This window comes from Vidua chalybeata, chromosome 3 (assembly GCF_026979565.1).
Source record: "Vidua chalybeata isolate OUT-0048 chromosome 3, bVidCha1 merged haplotype, whole genome shotgun sequence".
Classification (NCBI taxonomy): Eukaryota; Metazoa; Chordata; class Aves; order Passeriformes; family Viduidae; genus Vidua; species Vidua chalybeata.
The window spans coordinates 30,852,026-30,872,497 of NC_071532.1; the positions used below are offsets into that span (position 1 = coordinate 30,852,026).

General features: G+C 39.6%; 1 protein-coding gene across 1 annotated transcript in view; it reads left to right on the top strand.

The window, feature by feature from the left end:
- EPAS1 (endothelial PAS domain protein 1) overlaps positions 1-10,577 on the top strand; it is a 74,673-nt gene extending 64,096 nt beyond the window's left edge. The window contains exons 8-16 of the mRNA XM_053937809.1: positions 2,562-2,709; positions 3,469-3,677; positions 4,002-4,189; positions 4,919-5,029; positions 6,698-7,188; positions 8,284-8,407; positions 8,493-8,610; positions 9,088-9,264; positions 9,971-10,577. Coding sequence (XP_053793784.1) covers positions 2,562-2,709; positions 3,469-3,677; positions 4,002-4,189; positions 4,919-5,029; positions 6,698-7,188; positions 8,284-8,407; positions 8,493-8,610; positions 9,088-9,264; positions 9,971-10,122 — 1,718 coding nt within the window. The 3' untranslated portion in view covers positions 10,123-10,577. The remainder of the gene's footprint in view (positions 1-2,561; positions 2,710-3,468; positions 3,678-4,001; positions 4,190-4,918; positions 5,030-6,697; positions 7,189-8,283; positions 8,408-8,492; positions 8,611-9,087; positions 9,265-9,970) is intronic.
- Positions 10,578-20,472: the final 9,895 nt, after the last annotated feature.

The window sequence follows — 20,472 nt, forward strand, 5'->3', positions numbered from 1 at the left end:
GTGGTGTTACAACCGCAGAAGTCCTCAAGGCACTGCATATGTTATAAATGTTTAGGATCAAACTGTTCCATTGGATTTATGATAGCACAGGATCAGCATGGATTATCTTTTTACTGTTGGAAGCACAGGACCAAAGTCTATTGCTGTGATAAATGCAATTTCCCACAACAGAACCATCGGTTTAAACTGCCAGCAAATTTGACCCCTTTAGTTTTTCTAAGATAAAGAGTTCCAGGCATCTTCTAGGACCATCAGGCTTCTTACCAAGTCAGAGAACAACCACAAGGACAAAGTGACAGCAAGCTGTAACTTGACAAAATACATGTAAACCCTTCAAATAGGAAATGCCTGGATTCCATCATGTGTGCCATTGAGATGCTGTGTAATGCAGGGTAACCAAGCAGGTATGGAGTTTATACAGACCTTGTTCTTCCAAGCATGTGGCTATACAGAATTTACTCATTTTCCCTGGCCACATCCTTTTGTACGCGGAAATAGCCACCTCAAAATTCATGTTCAGCAGACTTGCATTTATTAAACAATAATTTTTATTAGAAGTATGCTTTGTATAGAGTATATCTCCTTGCAATAATGCAGTCATCAATTCTGACAGTGCCCAGTAGTTAGCAGAAGTTCAGCAAGCCTTGCAAGGAAATCATGGTTTTGTGTTCTACTAAATTCATCCCTGCCTTCCCCCTCTCTCCACACAAAGATAAGTAATATAATTGGAGCCTATTTCATTGACATGTAACTAGTTCTGTACAGATACAGGTAATGTATATTTTATAAAAAGTAAAAAAAATTGAGACGCAAGAAGTTCACTCTGAAGGCAGAACCTTAAATGTAGCATTGATAACAAAGCAGTTACAAGTGTATTAGTAATTTATGAGATTACCCCCCGGAGGGATTCTGCTGTACTTTATTATATCAGAACATGACATGCTTTGAATAATAATAATAATAAAGATTAAAGCAGTAAAAAGCTTCTTTGTAATGTAACAGGCGCCTACACTGTGACTCTTATTGATGAGCTGATGATTAGGAAGCAGTGTAATTATGTTTCACAAGCAGAGCAGAACAGTCCAGTCACTAAAACACTTTGAAATGAAAGCGTTTTGATTTTGTTCCACCAGAAGTATTTAATCAATAAAAGTAATGTTCTACTTTGTCTAAATAAATTAAATGAAGGATGATTAAATACTCCTAGGAAGAAAACAAACAAACTTCAGAAATAGAAGGATAAACACAGCAACAATTATCTGCAAAACGGTTATTGTATTTCACAGGCCTGGATTTGTACATTTGTATGGTGGCAATGTAGGAGAGGCTGACAATAGCTAGCTTCTTTTAATGGCCACATTCACAAGGAACTTTTCTGTAAAAAGACCACGGTATCAATTTTTTAGTCCTCCTGAGTCAAATTGAATTATTTCTAGGGCGTTAGTTTGATGGCATACTTCTTTTGGATGTAAAAGCTGTTTAAAAGGAAAGGTTGCCAATATGTGGTCAAAGGTTGAGTTCAGCCAGTTCCCACTTCTGCTGCTATTCAGTGTGATTATGTCTGCTTATAAGTACAAGCTCTTATTAGTGCAAGTACTGCTTGTCTACTCCAGCCCTATTTTTTTTGCCATTGATCGACATTATTTTTCCTTCACTGACAGCTTTGAATTACAACAGACAGAACATCATAAAACCTTACATCTCAGAAGTCCAAAGCTCCACACTGAAAACTTGTTCTCTGCAAATACTGCAAAATAATGGGGGATAGCAGGGCTACAGATTTCACCCTTCAAACATTTAGAAGCTTTAAACCTAAGTTGTACTATTGTCAGTTTATTGTTTGAGAAACACAGGATAGTTCAAAAAAACAGAGTTAAACAAACACTACTTGATTTGGTCGTGTGGGTCTTGGTTTCTCCTAGGCTGCTAATTCCAAACTCTTGCAGAGGAACAACACAGTTCAACCAGAGAGAGAAATACAGTAGCTCAGCTTTTTTTTTTTTTTCTCTAGACAAAACAGTCCTGCTTACTATTCTTACTGTTGATACCTTTTAAAAGTGATATTACTACCATAAGGTCTTAATTAAAAAAAAAAAATCTTAGTGAATATAGCTTTTAAATCACCTGATTTTTATATTTATCGATTACCTAAATAAGGAAACTATAGTTTCCTCAATAAATTCACTTTTCTACAGATCAATTTGGGAGCCTGTCACTTCTACAACAGGGACTCAAGAAACATGCAGTCAGCAGGCATTGTTTTGGGAGTTGAGATATTATATAAAATTTTTTCCACATTCTGATCTGAAGATTCAGGCCATCTCAAAAACTCAAATACCAGAATTCAAATTTTCAATCTTGAGTAGGAGCCTCAAATGAACAGCCCCTTTCATGTTTAAAATGGCTGCATTTCCCCAAAGTTAAGTACATCCCTTGTCCACAAATGCCTTCGTGCACTTCCGCATAATGAAAATTCAGAAGTGGATGTATTTAAAACAAGTGTTACACGTTGTGTGTTCCTGTCCTGATGCATTATTTATATCTCTGCCCCCTTTTCTCAGTGTGTACAAAAGGTCAAGTAGTTACGGGCCAGTACCGTATGCTTGCCAAGCATGGGGGATACGTATGGCTGGAGACCCAAGGAACAGTGATTTACAACACCCGAAACCTGCAGCCCCAGTGCATTGTCTGCGTCAACTACGTGCTGAGGTGGGTTCAGGGGACACACCAGAGCACATGTGCATTCACATGCTGGAGAAACACAATATTTGGAGGAACTTTTCAAGGGTCTATTTATTCAACGTTGTTGTCCCGAAATCAGTTTAGTCATATTTGTTCAGTCTTGTTTACTGATGTTAGACATCAATGAAAAATGTGGCATGCCTGTTCCCATACGCGCTGTTGAAATACACCACAGCCTTTCTCCTCTGCAGAGTGGCTGCTGTGCTTGTACAACAGAGAATAAGGTCTGTACCGAAGATTTTGTTGTGTAACACAATTGCTAATGTGTTTTGTTTTTCTAGTGCTGTGACCAAGAGATAAAACTAAGTAGTAACTGTATCGTATGTTGCTAGGAGAAGTTGTTTACAGGCTTAAAAATCAGGACCAATCAGAAGTTTTGCCTTCATTTGGCAAAACTCAAATTTTTTTGGTCCTAGCTGGGGCCAAAATAGGAAATACTTATTTGAGTGATAGTCTGGGTCATTACAGCCTCGACTTCATCCCTTTAAAAAACAGAGCAACAAAGCCCTGAGTATTCCCACAGAAGTCCTGACCACACTCTCTGCGTCATCCGAAATGGTGGTGCTCAGCAACGTTGGAATTGTGCCTCTCCTGTTGAGAGCCTGGCATGCAACCGAGAAGCCAAAGTGCTCCTATAGCCCCAGCTTCAGGGAGTTTGTACTGCGTACTTTATCCACATCTTTCATCTTTATGGTACAAAATGCCTAAAACCTGTTCTCTCATTAGTGAAATTGAGAAGAACGATGTTGTGTTCTCCATGGACCAAACAGAATCACTCTTCAAGCCCCACCTGCTGACAATGAACACTGCCTATGACAGCAGCATCCCTGTGACAGAGAAGAGTGACTTCTTGTTTACTAAGCTAAAGGAGGAACCAGAGGAACTTGCTCAGCTGGCACCAACACCTGGTGATGCCATTATTTCCCTGGATTTTGGTTAGTATTTGTGTATATTGTTTTTGTGCAACAAAGAACCACATGTGAGCCTACATTTAGAAACTTAGTAGACAAGGTCTCTTTGCTGTGTGTACAAATTGGGAGTAATGGCTAAAAGAGCCCACATGCTCACACCAGTGGAAAATTTCTGTGAATGAGAGCAGAATCAGCCTTTCTTGCTGACTAAATAATGTGCATTAAGTCTATGCCAACTTATTGTCATGGCAACTAGGAGCAGTGTTTACTTTTAATGAATAGCTGCAGTTATATCATAACACTGCACCAGCTAAAAGTATTCATTAATATTGTTAAAACCCCATCCAGGAACACAGAAGTTTGAGGAAGCCCCTGCCTTCACCAATGCTGTTTTGACACCAAACAAAGCATGGCCAGTGGAAGTGAAAAGCCACCCTGCTCAAGGTGAAACACTGACGATACCATCCTTTACAATGCCTCAGATTGCACCTGGCAGCAGTACTCCAAGTGCAAGCAGCAACAGTAGCTGTTCCACGGTAAGAAGAGCTTAAAAAAACATTAAAAGCATGTTATGTTTTGTATCCAAATCCCATCAATAAATATAGACAACATTTTTGTGTTGGCACTCCTGACTCACTTCTTACTAGCAAGGCCCAGAATATCTTTATTCTTCCTCCACTGCATCATGCCTTAAGAATTAATAGCAAAACTATGAAATGGGAATAATATCCTGGCTTCACATTAGAGTCCTCATTGTCTTCCAGCTGTCCCTTTAGTAATTACTGTAACTTTTAGGAAGCTTAGCCACGTCAGGCTCTTGAGAGCAGCTCCTTGGAGTTTCCCACAGAAGAAATGAATGTGCTTCCATGGCACTGGCCCCAAGAGCTGGAGCCACTCTTACCAGAGGGCATCCAGTCTTAAGAAAAGCACGGAGGTATTGCTAAGCATCTTCTTTCTTGACAAAAGTATTTAATGGTGTACATTTCTTGTTCCTGGTCTCAGCTGCCAAAAAAACATTTAAAACAGGATGACAGCTAGGTTCCTGTAATGGGTGCCTATGTTTTGCACTGATGATCTAGTGTCAGAGAAAAGTTTCTGATAGCAGTGGACAGTTTTGGGTTCTGAGCACCCTAAATATACCATCTGCCCATTCACTTTTCATAGGAAAGATCTGTTACTGAATAAGAGCATGGTATAAATGACATGATACTAAGCCAGTACTGTGGTTGTGTTCCTGCTTAGAAAAAATTGTTATTTCTATGCAGCCCAGCAGCCCAGGAGATTATTACAGTTCTGTGGATGAAGACCTTAAGATCGAGGTGATTGAAAAACTTTTTGCCATGGACACAGAATCAAAAAGTCAGTGTACCTCCCAGGTAATGAACTCCCTCTTCCAAAAGCCACCAAGATCAGTCTCCTGCTAGTAGACAGTACAGCTGCATGTTGTGCGTGCAGATATTGGGATACAGCATTTAAACTACATTTGCACAAGCACCCCAAATCTTTGATGCATATTAACAAAACAGTGCACTTCCAAAAGCTGCCATGTCAATCTCTGTCCCTAACGCTATGAAACATGAGGTTTGGAGTGCCACTCTGGTGGCACTGCTAAGAAGAATGGATCACCAGAGAGCTTTCAAAATTTGGAGGCTTCTGTAGATTGGATAACGAATATAAACAGCAGCAATTTGTTTTTAAATGCAGCCGAATGACTAATGAGTAAACATCCTTTCTAGAACAAAATATAAATAAACTAATTCTTGCAAAACAACCAAATGAGAGAGGAATGCCCCTCATAGCACACATCTCCTTTAACTACAAAATGAAAACTCATTTTAGATATATGCTTCCTCTTTTACCCCTTGGAAGTTTTCAGAAAGACTTGACAATTCCTTGCACGTAAAGTAACACAGTCTCCATCTCCTGCATTCTAATAATGATGTAAGAGTAGAAATTTCCCCTATAAATAAATAAACCCACTATTACAACATTACAGCAAGTGAGCTAGTGAATAAAAGGTGTGGGCCTGATTCAGCTTATTTAACTTTAGATACTTAATTGAAATGCCTTTGTGAAGAGCTTATACTTTATAGTTGAGAGAAAGGAACAGGCACTGCTGACTGGTAGCACAGACCTCACACTCTATCTATTAATCCTACAGAAACTTTGGAATGCTGGGGCCAAATTAGGTACTTCCATTAACCAACACTTCAATTTGCAGGCTTAGGTAGGCTGTAATCCATGTTCTGAAGAAATTTTGTCTAAGTCTGGACATAGAAATGAAAGCAAGAGAAAGAGCGGACAGATAGGAGACAAGTGTGGAGAAGGATGAAACTGCAAGATTTTACATGTGCAAACTTCAGTATTGTCAGATTCAGCATCTGCTTGCTCAGGTGTTTCCCACCATATCAGCTGCTTTGCTGAGAAAAATGAGTATTATAAAAGTGCTGCAGGGTTTGGGGGGCCAACATTGATTATCCTCTCTGTTCAGCTCTGGTCAAATGCCAAGAGAAGTGAATGTAGGTATGACTAGTCCTCCAAGGGAAAAACAGAATACAGATTTAAGTGTGATAATGTCCTTCTGGCTACATTTTTTCAACCTTCACATTTTTAGACACCTTTTTTTTATGTAGCTGGATTATGAGAAAGCTGTGTTTTCTATTTTAACATGAAAAAGCCTGAGGTTGAACTACATGCCCCATGTTGTAGAGTCTTGGCAGACAAGTTATTCAAAGCTTAGTGAAACAGCATCTACTTCAGATCACAATGACGGTGGAAGCTGCATGCAAGCTGCTTTAACAAATATTGCTCCTCTGGGAGGTTTTTTTTCCTTCAGTTTGTTGTCTTAATTTTGCTGATGATGATATGATGAACATGTATGCTAGCATAGAAATAAGACACCTTTAAACAGGACTTTGCCAATTTCATTAGGTAAATTTGGCATACAGTGATTTTTCAGCTTTGTTAGTATTCCATATCACACTAACTGCCACGACTATTACTAATTTATAGTTTCTTTATGAACTTACTTCATCTTTGCACAGACTGATTTTAATGAACTGGACCTTGAAACCTTGGCTCCTTACATTCCTATGGATGGAGAAGATTTCCAGCTCAGCCCCATCTGCCAAGAAGAAAGTCCTCTCTCTGAAAGTGCACAAAATACCCAGCAGCATCTAAGTAGCATGAGTACCATCTTCCAACCCCTCGCTCCTACTTCACAGAATCAGTTCCTCCCAGAGAAATATTGCCCACAGCTATCGAATGAAAAAATTAACTCTGGTCATGGGTCCCTGTCATCGGCGTTCTTCAACAATATGAGTAGGTCATCCCTGCCACCATACCATGACCAAGCCAGCACTCCCCTGTCTTCGATGGGAGGAAGATCAAACACCCAGTGGCCACCTGATCCCCCATTAGAATATGTTCCTGCAAAATGGAGACTCATGGAAAAATACTCAGGATCCATATCAAGTTCCCCCTCAGGTCCACCAATAATGGGCACTTCTCAGAGAGTGCCCATATATAAAAAAAGGTATGTGTTTCTGTGGTATAACTATGCATATTTACCCAGAAAATATTCTGGGAAATGAGAAGGGTCATAATCTTGAAAAGTAATTTTTCTCAATTCAGCTGAAACAATTTGTTGTGATAGGCATCAGACTGCAGCTCTGGGGAAATTATTGTGGTGCTCTCCCAGTGGCAGTGAGTCTGAAGGAAGCAGAAGTGGGCTAATTTTTCATTGCCTGTAAGGATAGGCAAATGAATTTCCTGCTGGTCTGGTTAAAATTACATCAGTAATTTTGCAAAGCATGCTTGACTTTATGCAATTTAAGAACAGTACCAAAAAGACTTACTGGCCCAGCAGTAGCAGGGAGACACCCATACTTTCTTACCTTGCATATATTTTCTGCACAACAGAAAATGGGGAAGAGAGAGGAATGAAAGTACATTATAATTGGCATATGTAAATACTAGAGCCAAGACTTAAATTGCAGGCTCTTTTTCTACAACCTTTTTGTTTGCTTTCTTACATGTGAACAATATGTGATGAGATATAGATCAGAGGGCGCAGTCCTAGAAGTTGCCTCATAGCTAGAAGTTTCTCTGTAGCTCTTGAATTTTCAATGTTGCTCACACTGTCATGTTCAGGAAGTACATAAAACAGCAATGGTCATTTTAAAACGTGAAGCTGTGCAGTTTGCTTTTTTGAATTTCTTGTTGGCAGAAATACCAGTGTCTGAATATGCATCTGGAAAGAGAGGGTTTGTCCCCAGTCAACAACTTGTGTGTTCGTACTTAGTATGTAAAGCAAGGGGACATGCAAGGCTCCCAAATCCAATTCTTAAAAATTACATTACTTTCTTTTCCACAGCATTTTTTTGTCTGCCTGGAGATCCCTAGAGGCTGTTTATGCTAAACTTTCATAAGTCTTTGATCCCAAACGTCAAAAGTTTCTAAAGATGGTGGGATGACTAATAAAAGGAAATAAAAACATTTGATGTTTGAGATCTGTCCACTGGCAAGTCTCAGACACCTTAAATGTCTTTAAATGAAAGAAGAATCTGTAAATGAACCAGATGATTTTGATTTGCCTTCCTGTGCACTCACAAAGATCTCCTCTCCACAGGCCCCTTGATGCTTTTGGACAACGAGGCATAGATGTAAACCCAGCAAGACTTGCTCTGTCTAACAGTTTGAAACTGAAGCGACAGCTGGATTATGAAGAACAAGCCTTGCAACAGCTGAGTGGGGTAATCATAAGAAATGCATCCCCTTCACAACTTTGGACTCACCATGGTCATCAGTGTAATTGTTTCGCTTCCCTTCTCATTCTAGGGAGATCCATCTGTCATTAACCCAACTCACTTAATGTGGAAGAGAATGAAATTTCTCAAGGGGGAAAACTGTTCCTTGGTTACAGAAAAGAAGTCTCTCAGCACAGGTGTTCTTACTGGTAAGACAAAAGAAAGTGCTTTCGCAATATTACATATTGAAACACCATTTTAAGACAGGTTGAATAGGGAAAAAAAGCTCTCTCAAAAGGAAATGTAAATAAGCTCTGTAAATATTACATTAAGCTAAACTTAAAGATGAAGTTGTATCACTAAGAGCTGAACAATTTAAAGGTACATTTGATAAATACCATTCAGTTGGTTTCTCTTATGTTCACACACTTGCTTAGGAGGGAACAGAAAACAGCTTAATGGAGCTGTGTTTACCTCCTGCTGATCCAAGGTGTGGATATCAGAGCTAGAACAGATACTGCTTCTCTACAACACTGTGTTTCCTTACACAAGCATATCTTGACTGCAGTACTACTGCTAGAGCTGGGGCTATTTCTAGACTTCCTTTGTGATAAATGTATTATCTACTATAATTATTGCACTGTCTTCATTTAGCTTTTTTTTCCCCCCTAATATTTAAATAACAGATGAATTTTTCTGTAACTCGAGAGGTCTGAGCCAACCAATGAATCAACTGCAGCAACAGCAGCATCAACCCACCTGTGACAGTCCGGGTGAGAATCTGAAAGCAGGAGTGTTTCCCCCTCTGTTTTACAGTTCCCACTGTCAGGACTACAGTGTCCAGCCAGCTCATAAAGCATCAGGTAAGAGCTGTCAAAGACAGACATGGGAAAATGTTGACATTTTGTTTCAATACTGATTCCATGAAAAAAAAAAAAAACACACAAAAGGAGGAGGATGATAAAAATCAAAATATAGCACAAAAATCTGTAGTTTAGTGTGAAACTGTAATGTAATTTGTAATATATGAGAAAAATATTTTTACTGTTTATTTCAGTTAGACTTAACACCTTTTCACCTTGGAGGACCTGTCATCCTCCATCCATACTCTTGTCTTTTGAAAGAATTGATTATTATATCATACTAAACAACTTGACTGCAGCATTGATTTGGAAATTTGTAAATTAGAGTCTTAACATGTGTCTTCTAAATGTTGAAATAAGTAATCAAAGAGGATGTGTGTCTGTTCTTTTTAACACATGAGAGGAGTGGTGTCAATTTAGAAACTATGTCTTTTACTACAGCTTTTCTCATCTGCACCAAAATGGTTTTTCTCAGAACAATCTCAGTTTGGGGGTGGAGGTGAAAAACTGGACTTGTTAGTGTGACACCCTTGCAGCAGTTTAAGGAGGGGCAGAGCACAGGTTTGCTCTGACACCTGGAACTGCTAGTGGTTTGAGGCATATTGACATAAAAACAGAATGAAACTGGTGTAAACAGAAGAGGTGGGAGGAAACAAGTGCCCTTTCTAGTCTCAGCACCTTAACTTACTTCGCTGCCATGTTCCAGGTATGACCAGTCGCCTGCTGGGGCCCTCCTTTGAGCCCTACTTGCTGCCCGAGCTGACAAGATATGACTGTGAGGTGAACGTGCCCGTGTTGGGCAGCTCGATGCTGCTGCAGGGCAGCGAACTGCTCCGAGCGCTGGACCAGGCGACCTGAGCGACCCCGCAATATTCCACGGCCTATACTGTTCAAAACAGCTTCTGGTTTTAAATATATTTTTGCAAGTAGACAATTTCTAATACCAGTACACTTTTACAGGATTTTACTTAGATATTGAACCTGTCCACATTACCAAATAGTGGCCTTTTGAAGTTATTCACTTTATTATTCATATTAAAGAAATACATCTACTGTATTTTCTCTACTGCAATTAAAGTGGTGTTTAGAGAGTTTGATTACCCTCCCCTTATCTCATTACCTGTAATTTATATTCTGAATTTTTTTTCCGAATTTCATGCTAATAAAAAGCTGTGGTATAAATGCCTCATCATGTGATACTTTGGCTGCAGTACTGCAAAGATATATTTTTATTGCCAAAGAGGAATGAAACAAATTTGATCTCCAACCACAGTTTTTTGTTGATCTGCCAAATTAAAATCCTTTTGAGTCTTTCTGTTTTCCAGCATTTATTTTATTGTAACTTTAATAACTTTTGGAAAACCATACTAAGGAAAAATCCTAGCCTTCTGCCTCCCATCCTTTTCCTTCATTTTTATACACTTTGTTGAAAGAAACGTGAATGGTGAAATGCAATGTTTGTGGGTATCTGTGAAAGTTGCACGTTTTAAGCTCTTTTCCTCAGAAGCAAGCCACATTCTCAGCTGCCTTAACCTGGCTTAGCTCTACAGCCAAGGGAGTCCTACAGATTTGCCCCAGTGGAGGATTTAGGCCTCTGATTTCATTTGTGTTGAGGTTTCTTGTTTTGTTCTTTGTTGTTGCCTTTATATTTTACACAAAACAGATTTTTTTAAATTATTATCTTTCTCTGGGTCAGTTGTTAATCACCTCTTGGTACTTTTCGCTGTATCTATGACACAACTACTTTAAGAGCTGTTTCTGCTAGAAACTTGTAGTATTTGTTATGTTGTTGCTGATATTTCAGGAATCAGAGCAGTGGCCAGTACTAACACCTCTGATTAATGTTACCCTTTTTCATTTTATATGCCAATTAGCAATATAATTTCAATATTGAATAAAAAAAATCTCAAAATAGTATTTTCCAGTGTATTAGGCTAACTCAGTTATAATTAGACAAAAAGAATTAGACAAAAAGGATTGCATAGTGAGATGAATAGCCAGCAGGGAGGTCTTTCATTTTTACTTGCATTAAATTAATCAGCAGCTAAAAAGTCATTAAAATGCAGCCAGACATTTTCAGAACTCCTTTTCAACTATCATTAATTGTCATGCACATATTTAAAAATAGAGCTTTGACTGCTTTCAAAGGCTTTTGAAAGTTTAAATTACAACATCTCTAAACAGCAAAAAATAATACAATAAAAGGCAGGTGAGCAGTTCTGACTTAATACATACAGACTTAGATCTGTGTTGGAATCTATCTTGTTTCCTCCACTGGCATAAATCACTGTAGATTCACTGAAGAAAATGAAACAGTGGCCAAGTACTAAAGGTAAAAATCTGGCCCAGAAACTTAGAACAAAAATATATTTTTGAGACTTCTGAGTCTATTGAAGCCTGGTGTATAAATTTGCTTTATTTCATGCATTGACACTTGCACAGAGGGAGCCTTGGGTTCATAGAGCACTTCAGAGTTTCGCTGTGCTAAGCGAGTCTTAACCACACATACTTAGAAAAGCTGAAGACCTTTTGTTATGGGTACATGATGTAAAAAAAAATATACTCCCTATTGTAGGCAATCTTTCAAGAGTTTATGACCAAAAATAATCTACTCATAAAGTGAAGATATTACTAAGTGAAAAAAATTTATTGTAAGCATCAACATCTGATGAAAATTGGCTATCCACATTTGACAAATTTGCAGTGGCACAGACTTAAGGCTTCAAGGATTAAAGACACTTGAATACTGCTCTTCTGTTTCTTATTTCTGTAGTTTCAGCATTAAAAATGTTATACCCTAACAGTTTACTAAAACACTCTGAAAAAAATATTCCATGTCTTAATATTAATCATACTTTTTATCATAATTATTTCATAATCTATATTGCTGAATTCTTATTGACAATATTATAACTGTATGGGAAGTTTAACTTGATAAGGAAATGTATTTTGACACTGATACCTTATTAAAGTATACTGATCCTAAATTCTTTGTGACTCATTTGCTATGAATTTGTTATTTGTTGTATCATTGTAAAACAAAAGTATTTATTAAATTATTTATAGAAAATAAAGGTTTGCATTGATCTTTGAAGACTGAAAGAACAATCAAATGCTACCCGTGTTTGAGAGCTGGGAATGAGCCTGCCAAAGGTCCATACTATCAACTGCTTTGTATAGTTTACCTGGCTTGCCTCAAAAGAAGAATTAATGCCCTGCAGACCACTGCCCTTCTGGAACTTGTCTTGTGGCTCAGACCGCTGCTTCTATTTCAAAACTCTGTTTCTATCTGAGGAGCTAAGGGTGCCTTTTGTAATGCTACCCTTACAAAAAAAAGAGAGGGAAAATTAAGTCCACCAAATCACAGTTCAGAGGCTGAATTGCCACAGTTCCCAACCTGAGTTTTGGTGGAGAAACAGAAGCCATCATATTCTAGCAGTCTTGGCAAGCCCCTGACTAATGGGCTTTCCCCATCAAATCCTTCCAAGCCTCTGCTTTTCTCTGACAGTAGTCATTAATCCCAGTGCTGCTGTTAAACAGGTCAGTCCTTTTCCATGTAGAAAATGCCAGTTTTGCCTGTGTAATTACACCGATCACATAGTAGGAGGACAGACACATTAAAAAATTAATTTCCAAACATGCACCTAAACTTCAGTGCCATGTAGAAGCTGTTAATGCTTGACCCTTCTGATACCTGCCTTTGAAACATGCAGTGCCCACACAGACAGCAGTGAGCTGCTCAAGCAGCAGCAAATCTTGTGAAGAGCCTGCAAAAGTGGGCTGTTGATACCCTCTTTCTTAGACTGGACACTCCGTAGGAGTGGAAATCAAATCCTTGCCTCTAAATCTGTTGTAATTAACGTTAACTATACAAAACTCTCCCTTTTAAAGTATCCCCTTAGTCTTTGTCTAAGTGTCCCCAGGACTAACTCAGCACAGCAGATCCTAATCCAACTCAGTATTGGAAAAAAACAAAAAAACAATCTCTGAAATAGAGATTAACCTGTTAAGATCAACTTCTGTCTTTTGAATAGTGCAATAGCTAACTGTTAATATAAATTAGTGCTGTCAGGCATTATTTTTTGGGGTGTCCAAACAGCTGATTGCTTACACACTCATACTTAAGAGGGTTCTGCATTCACCATTCCCATGTTCAAATAACTGAAGGAACATACTGGTAGTGCCTTGAGCTGCCTTTTTTCTTTCCCCCTCTACAGCTAAACACTTCTCATGTTAGTGAGCTTTAACAGTTTTTCCTTACATATATGAACATTCTGGACAGCTAAACTCTGACAGTACAATTTACATACCCCAAAGACACAAACCCTGGTCAGAAACACAATGCAACCTATGAATTAATAGCTGTGTTTTGTTCTGCTGAACAGGGACTTATGGCAGCTTTTTAATTTTTTTTCTCCCCAGTAGGCCAGCAGAAGTGCTTAAAATTCAGCGTACATCATCTTTCACTGCCTAAAAGCACCATTTCTTGGCATCAGACTTTGTATCTCTAACAGCACAGCACTGATCCCAATGATGTTGTTCAACACTCATTACATTCTGCTGAAAAATTGGCCTGTTTTGCCAAGCTCTCATGACTTGGGCTGGTCTCCGCCTCTGGCTGATTTTCAAGTCTATCATCTTCTTAAAATGATCAAGCAGCCATTTTTCCTAGAACACAGAATTCACTCAGGTAAGATTCATGATGTTTATCAAAGAAATACTTATAACAAAATGCAATAGGAAATTCTCAACATGTCATTACTAATAAAAACACAAGAAAGCCCAGTAAACTTGGATAACAAAGTCCAATTGTCTTTCCACTGGAGACACAGGCTCCTAAGCCATACTGAGATCTGCAGACACTACGTGATTCATCACACTCACTTGGAGCAGCAGGCAGAGCACAAAGAAAACTAATGTACAGATGCTCTAGTTCTAGGTGGTAAAGGTTTCATCTGTTACTTCTACCTGAGGAGCTTTATAAAGCTATTCACAGACATGCCACATACATATGTGTTTGTATTTTTTTTTTTAAGAGCTACAGTGGAGAACAGGAAATATTCTTCTACATCTAAATAAACAGTTTATTTTTAATTTCCCCTCCAACTCCTAATTATAGGCTTCCCAAGGGAGGAAGAAATAATTTCTAAGAAAAAATCAAGTCCTTAACATTTTATTAGGACAAGGTCTGTCACACATCCCTGTCCTGCTCCCTTAGCATAAGCCAACACACAGCACAAAGGCTGCCTTTTGGTTTCCTGGGCCTGCATCTGAGCCCACCCTTGCCCACAGGGAAGGCAAGCGTGGATTCTCGCTGCTCCAGGCTCAGTTCACTGATGTTTCCTTAGTTAACTGATAGAACAAAAGCACCATGGGAAGGCTCCAGTAATTGGGACATAGCCCAGTTTTGGGTGTTTGCATTAAAAATGTATTTGACTAAACAAATTCTTTTTTAAAGTGAGAAACATCTTAGCTACGTTTTGTTGTTGTTATTTGACTGAAAGCCAGCCTGAAGTTTTGGAAGCTTGTGATGTGCCACAGGTCTCACATGGAACATTTTCCTTGAAGAAGTCCTAAATTCCTGTAATCAAGGAGTTACTTAATTCTCTTCAGTCATGCCTCCCAGTTAGGATTGTGGTTAGGATGTCTCATTAGGGAACAGCAGCGAATTCATGAGCCTGGCTTGCAAGGACTACCTGCAAGCCAACCAACCAACACTAGCCCTTGACATGCTGGAGACAGCAGCACCTGTGTCACACCTTAGATACTATCTGATGTGGCAATTCCTGCATCTTAACTTCACTTGGGTTGCATCTCAAAAAACCCAACTCCTTTTAGCTTAATTAAAAAAAAAAAAAAAAAAAAAAGAAAGAAAAAAGAAAATAAAGAAAGAACCAAAACCATCCTATTGTAAAATGCAGGAAATGCAGGTGAACCCAGTGGGAAGAAATGATGATGTCCAACTCCAGATCAGAAGGCTGAATGATTTCTTTATCATAACTATGCTATAATACATTAATATACTATATACAGGAAGATACTAAAACTACATACCTACTTTTTCTAACTACCAAATCTAACTCCCAACTTGTGACCCTGTTCTCAAGAGTCCAGACACAGGTGGATCTGATTGGCCATCAGGCTCAAACAATCCTCACCAGAATCCAATCAAGCAATCACCCCAGGTAAACAATTCTCTAAACACATTTCACATGAGAAAAACAAGGAGCAGAAATAGAAATTGTTTTCTCTTTCTCTCTGTGCACCTCTATGAAAAATCCTTAGAGAGAGAGAAATGTGCTTACCACACCATCCCTCAAACTTTTCACTTGAAAAGTCTGTGTTTAGGTCTTAGAATTACAGAAAAAACTGGCAAGCTAGATCCTCAAAGGCACCAGCACCAGAAACCAGAGTGACTTTGTCGCACCAGGCATATTTTAATATTTGAGATCTGGCTGTTGATCTTTGAAGGACTGGCACTAGCCCTAGGGACTGAAGCTGTCTCCCCACAGCACTGGCAAAGGCCAACCAGAAGAAAACTACCTCAAGCATTGCCTCCTCCAGGCTTATTGGTGTCCAGTGCATAGTTCCAGAACCAAAGGTCCTAGATAAAACACAGCAGCACAGCACCGCCATCTTGATGGCTTTTTCATCCATCAAACTTCAAATGTCCTCTAGTCTCTCCACAGCTGAATTTGTTTCTTAGCTGCAGCAAGCACCTGCAGACAATTGCTTAGTCTTCACTCCTGTCCTTTCCTCTAAGCCCAATGCATTCCTTCCACTAGCCCCCGGTCCATGCATAGGTCTATGGTTTCAGCATTCTGATTTCTGCCTCCTGCTGCCTTCCCCTTGCCCAGCTCACCTTCCCCTCCTGACAAACCTGCTCAAATCTGTCCCATCTCTACACACCCTCAATGCAGGCAGCAGTTTTCAGCAAGGATTTTGGGACTCGCAGAGTGGGTTCTTTCTCATCATGTCCTTGCCTTGACTGCCTGTTAGATATGATGGTCAGCCAGACTCCCAACCATTTCCACCCAAACCTCAGCTTCTCTGCTTCTTGGGTTGAGCTTATGTTAAAATATCCACTCTAACCACTGTGCATAACAGATCACAATCCTTTCACTGACATGAAAGCAAATTTAATGCTTCAACTTACAAGAAGTTAGTGCATCCTCCCAAGAGCTGCAATACTACCCCTGAGTAATTTCAGACATTCTTCTCAGCCTGTTTCCATTTGCTATTCAAGCAAGCAGTGGTGGGGTATGGGTTCTGCTGGCTCACAGAAAATATAGTGTCTCTTCTATCAGCCCCTTGACACAGTGCTTCAAGAAAAATACCAACAAATTTCAGATGTGCACATAATTTATCCTGCAGTTTTGGAAATGAGAGCAGAGTTGAGCAAGTTCCCCAGATGGCTGAACTCTGATCTGTAAAGCCAGAACAATTTCCCAGCCATAAGAGGAGCAGGATGTGTTTACTCTTTTAGTCCTATCAGCACCATAGAACTAACACTAGTGGGAAGAAAATCCATATTTGTGGCTCCTCAAACCTTCTTCCCATACAAATCCTTGCTTGCTCAGGACAAGAATTAAGCCTGAGACAGAGAGAGGTGCACACATTTGTTAGACTGCTGCCAAATGCTGCTATGCACTTGACAGACACCAACAAGCTCACAAAGGGTTTGATTTCCAAGTTGAACTTATTCATCAGCATTTTCAAGCCTTGAGCAATTCTTATACACTCACTCCAGAATTTGGCTGCCCAGAATTTGGAGAACCCCAAGGTGCCCCAGAGGAGAGTGATCCATGGGGATCTCTCTCTGTCTAGTTGTATCCTGTAAGTTGGAAAAATTAAAGGTTAAGACTCACGCAAGCAAGCTAAAACCTGCTTGTATGTCCACTGGAGAGAATGACAGGAAAGTGATTACAACGCAAATTCAGCAGAATTTTCCAGAACAAAGCTCTTTTCTAAGACATTGGCAGGAATGTATTTTCCCAGTTACATCTGTTTATGCAACTGAATTATATTTTATGTTCTCAAGTGGGAAAAGAACATCAAACAAACCCAGCAGCCTGAAAGTCTTGCTCTCTTTTCCTCAAGATGTTGGTAAACACCAAATTTGAGATAGAAGGGGAAAGCACGAATACAAAAATCCCACAACTGTCAAATCCCCCAGACCAAAGCACACAGCTCCCTGACATTATTTTGTAGCAGAAGTTGCACAAACTTCTAAGTGGCAAACCACAAAAGCTGCCTCATATAATGAGCCTTATGATCAATACAAATACATATTATTTTAGTTCAGCCCCTCCTCCACACAGCAGCCCACAATAGTATTACACTGGATCAAACGAAGCATAAAATGGGTGCTGTCACCATCCATTTTTAGATCCGTCGCATGACATCCACTGGCTTTTTTCCTGGAACAGCAGGCAATACTAATTGTGTCTATCACTTTACTGCTAACACAGATAGTGCTGTCCTTAACTGCAGCCCCCAGAACACATTGGAGTTCACAGAAATCAAACCAGTGGAAGTTTACTGGGAAAACAGGTTGCTCTTCTTTATTTTAACTTCAGCTGCAAACATCATTATGAGTTTTCCTGTGCCTTGCTCAACTACAGAGATGCTATTTTTTAACATACTGACACCTTCTAACACAGGTTGTTCTTCACAACTTCCATTTTAATCTTTAGTCAGTTTTTGGAGTGCACAGCATGATCTATTTCAGAGCCATTCTGGTCACCACAGAAATCTCAAAGATAAAAGTGACACCAACACTGAATAATTCTTGGTGAACTTCCCTCTTTTGTCTTAAAACCTCTCTTCTGCAGAAGAGATTGTTTAATGACCTTGAACTACTACATGGTGGGTTTGCTTTTATCTAGCACCCCTTTTTGCCTTCCCCAGTGTAAACAAGCACTCTGAAACGTGGACAAGCACTCCGAAAAGAGTTCCAAGCACTCTGAAAAGTGCACATAAACCTGGCTATTTTAACCATCAATTGTATCTTAATATACTTAATAAACATTTTAACTTCTACTTTCATTTTTAGAGGGACTTCTTCAAATTCCCCCTAAATGTTCTCCTCCCCTCATTCAAAACAAAGAAAATCATCTTAAAGTCACTAAAATATTTGTCTGGTTAACCAGCAGAGGAACCAGGAACCCATGACATATCTGGAACTCAATGGAAACAGGGAATATTCAAGTCAACAGTACTCTTATTCTTCTTTCTGCAATAGTCCCTTGCTGGGCAGGGTTTGTTTGCACTGAGGTTTGTATTAGAAACATACACACTTAGCTAAATTACACAAATTCCACAAACCTACACTAAAAATAATAAACTGAGTGAAAAATGCCTGTGCCCAGCACTTAAGAGCCACAACAGGTGCCTCTGTATGGCAGACTGCCATGATAGCCCTACTCAAAACACTTGTCCCAAAATCTGCTCAAAGAAGTGATCCTCCTTCTTCCCCCCTTCCCCTTTTCCCATATAGTCCCCCCTTCCCATGGAAACCTTCAAAGAGTATTTTGATTCTTGCAGGCAAAATCATGTCCTGACTCATGCCTAGGAAATAAATTCCATGTGCTTACAAAATCTATGGTACAAAGTGGTTGCTAAGGTGCCACCATCCACAAGACCCCGAAAAATGGGTCTTCTGCAGCCTATGGCAGGAGCTCATGCTCTCCACAGGCACTCCTGATCCTGGCATGGGAGCATCCAGCATGCTGCATGACACACAGTGGCTGTGAGACACTGCTGCTCCTCGAGTTGTGGGCCAGAAGTGCAGGGGCTGAAGAAGCTGCACATTTCCTGTGCTGTCTCCAACACAGCTCACCTCTACAATACCCATCTACTTAGGTTTAAAGTAGGTAATAAACAGTTCACTTATATATGGAGCAAGGGGGTAAATAAGCCTGGCAATGCATTACTTCCACGGTTCATGGAAATACTTTGTGGCTATGCATTACAGAGCAACATCATTCATGGCAAAAGTCACCTAACAGGAAATTTCCAAAAGGAATTTCCAGGAAGATTTCCAAACCCCATGCATTCTACTTTCACACTAAACCCCCAAGCTTCACTGCCCAAAGGGCAACAACTTAGCACACCTCCTACTCCAATATCCTATCCTGTTCTTCCCAATGAGCCAAACCACAATGGCAGGAACTTGCTAGGGCTGAAAGCAGCATGACAGGGTCCCCCCCCCGGCACACTTGTGCTCAGCCCCTTACTCACAATATTTCACAGTGATCACATATCTCTCCAATTTGCAGGAAACTCCCAGCCACACCCTTCCTTTCCTCACTACCAAGATGCCAATTTTTTCTCCTGAGAGAACACCTCCAGATCACTTTTCCACAATGTCCAACAGCATTCAGAAATCCTTTTCCAGATGCACTTACTGGAAATGCAGACCCCACAATTACAAAAGTTCTGGGATCTTAACTGTACTAGTGTGACTAATCTTTGAAAGCAGTATTTCAAAATACTTCTTCGAAATACACCGAAACATACATTCAAATTACTTCTTTTTTTTTTTTTTAATGAGCTACTGAAGAAAAAGGATGCAGCCAGTCACGTGCAGCACTAACACTGCAGTTGGACAGACCTAGTTTTGACAGTACAAGACACATACAGAAACAAATCAGTTCATACCCAGAGAGGAAGGGGCTTGTGGGACTAATCTCTGTTAAGAAAACTAGGCATTCAAACCCCAATTTTCAAGATAATATGTTGTAGCTGTATAGCAACACTAGAAACAGGAGACTGCTGTACCTCTATCACACAGTGTCAGTAACTGAACTAATGTTGAAAGAGTAAAATCATGCCCCTTCAGGATCTTCCATCAAGATCCAATCAAACAGGTATTTTTACAATAACCAAGGCAACAGGGCAGAGTGAATTCGAAGGCAGAACTCAGCAGGATACAAAGAGGCCTGTCTGAAAATAATGCCAAGTAATCTCTCCGATTTTTAAATGGAAACAACTAGTAGCCCTTTATCAATTTCCACGTAGTTATAACCTGTTCCTGCCCAACATATCTTTCTGCTGATAACTTATTACATCTTCAAGTTTCTCTGCTCTATTAAAAAAAACACAACCAACCAAAAAAAAATCACCTGACAGGCTCGTTTGGATTTTTCAGCTTCTTCGTGTCTCCTGTTAAGAGCTACAGAAATGCAATTTACATGCTCTAAAAAA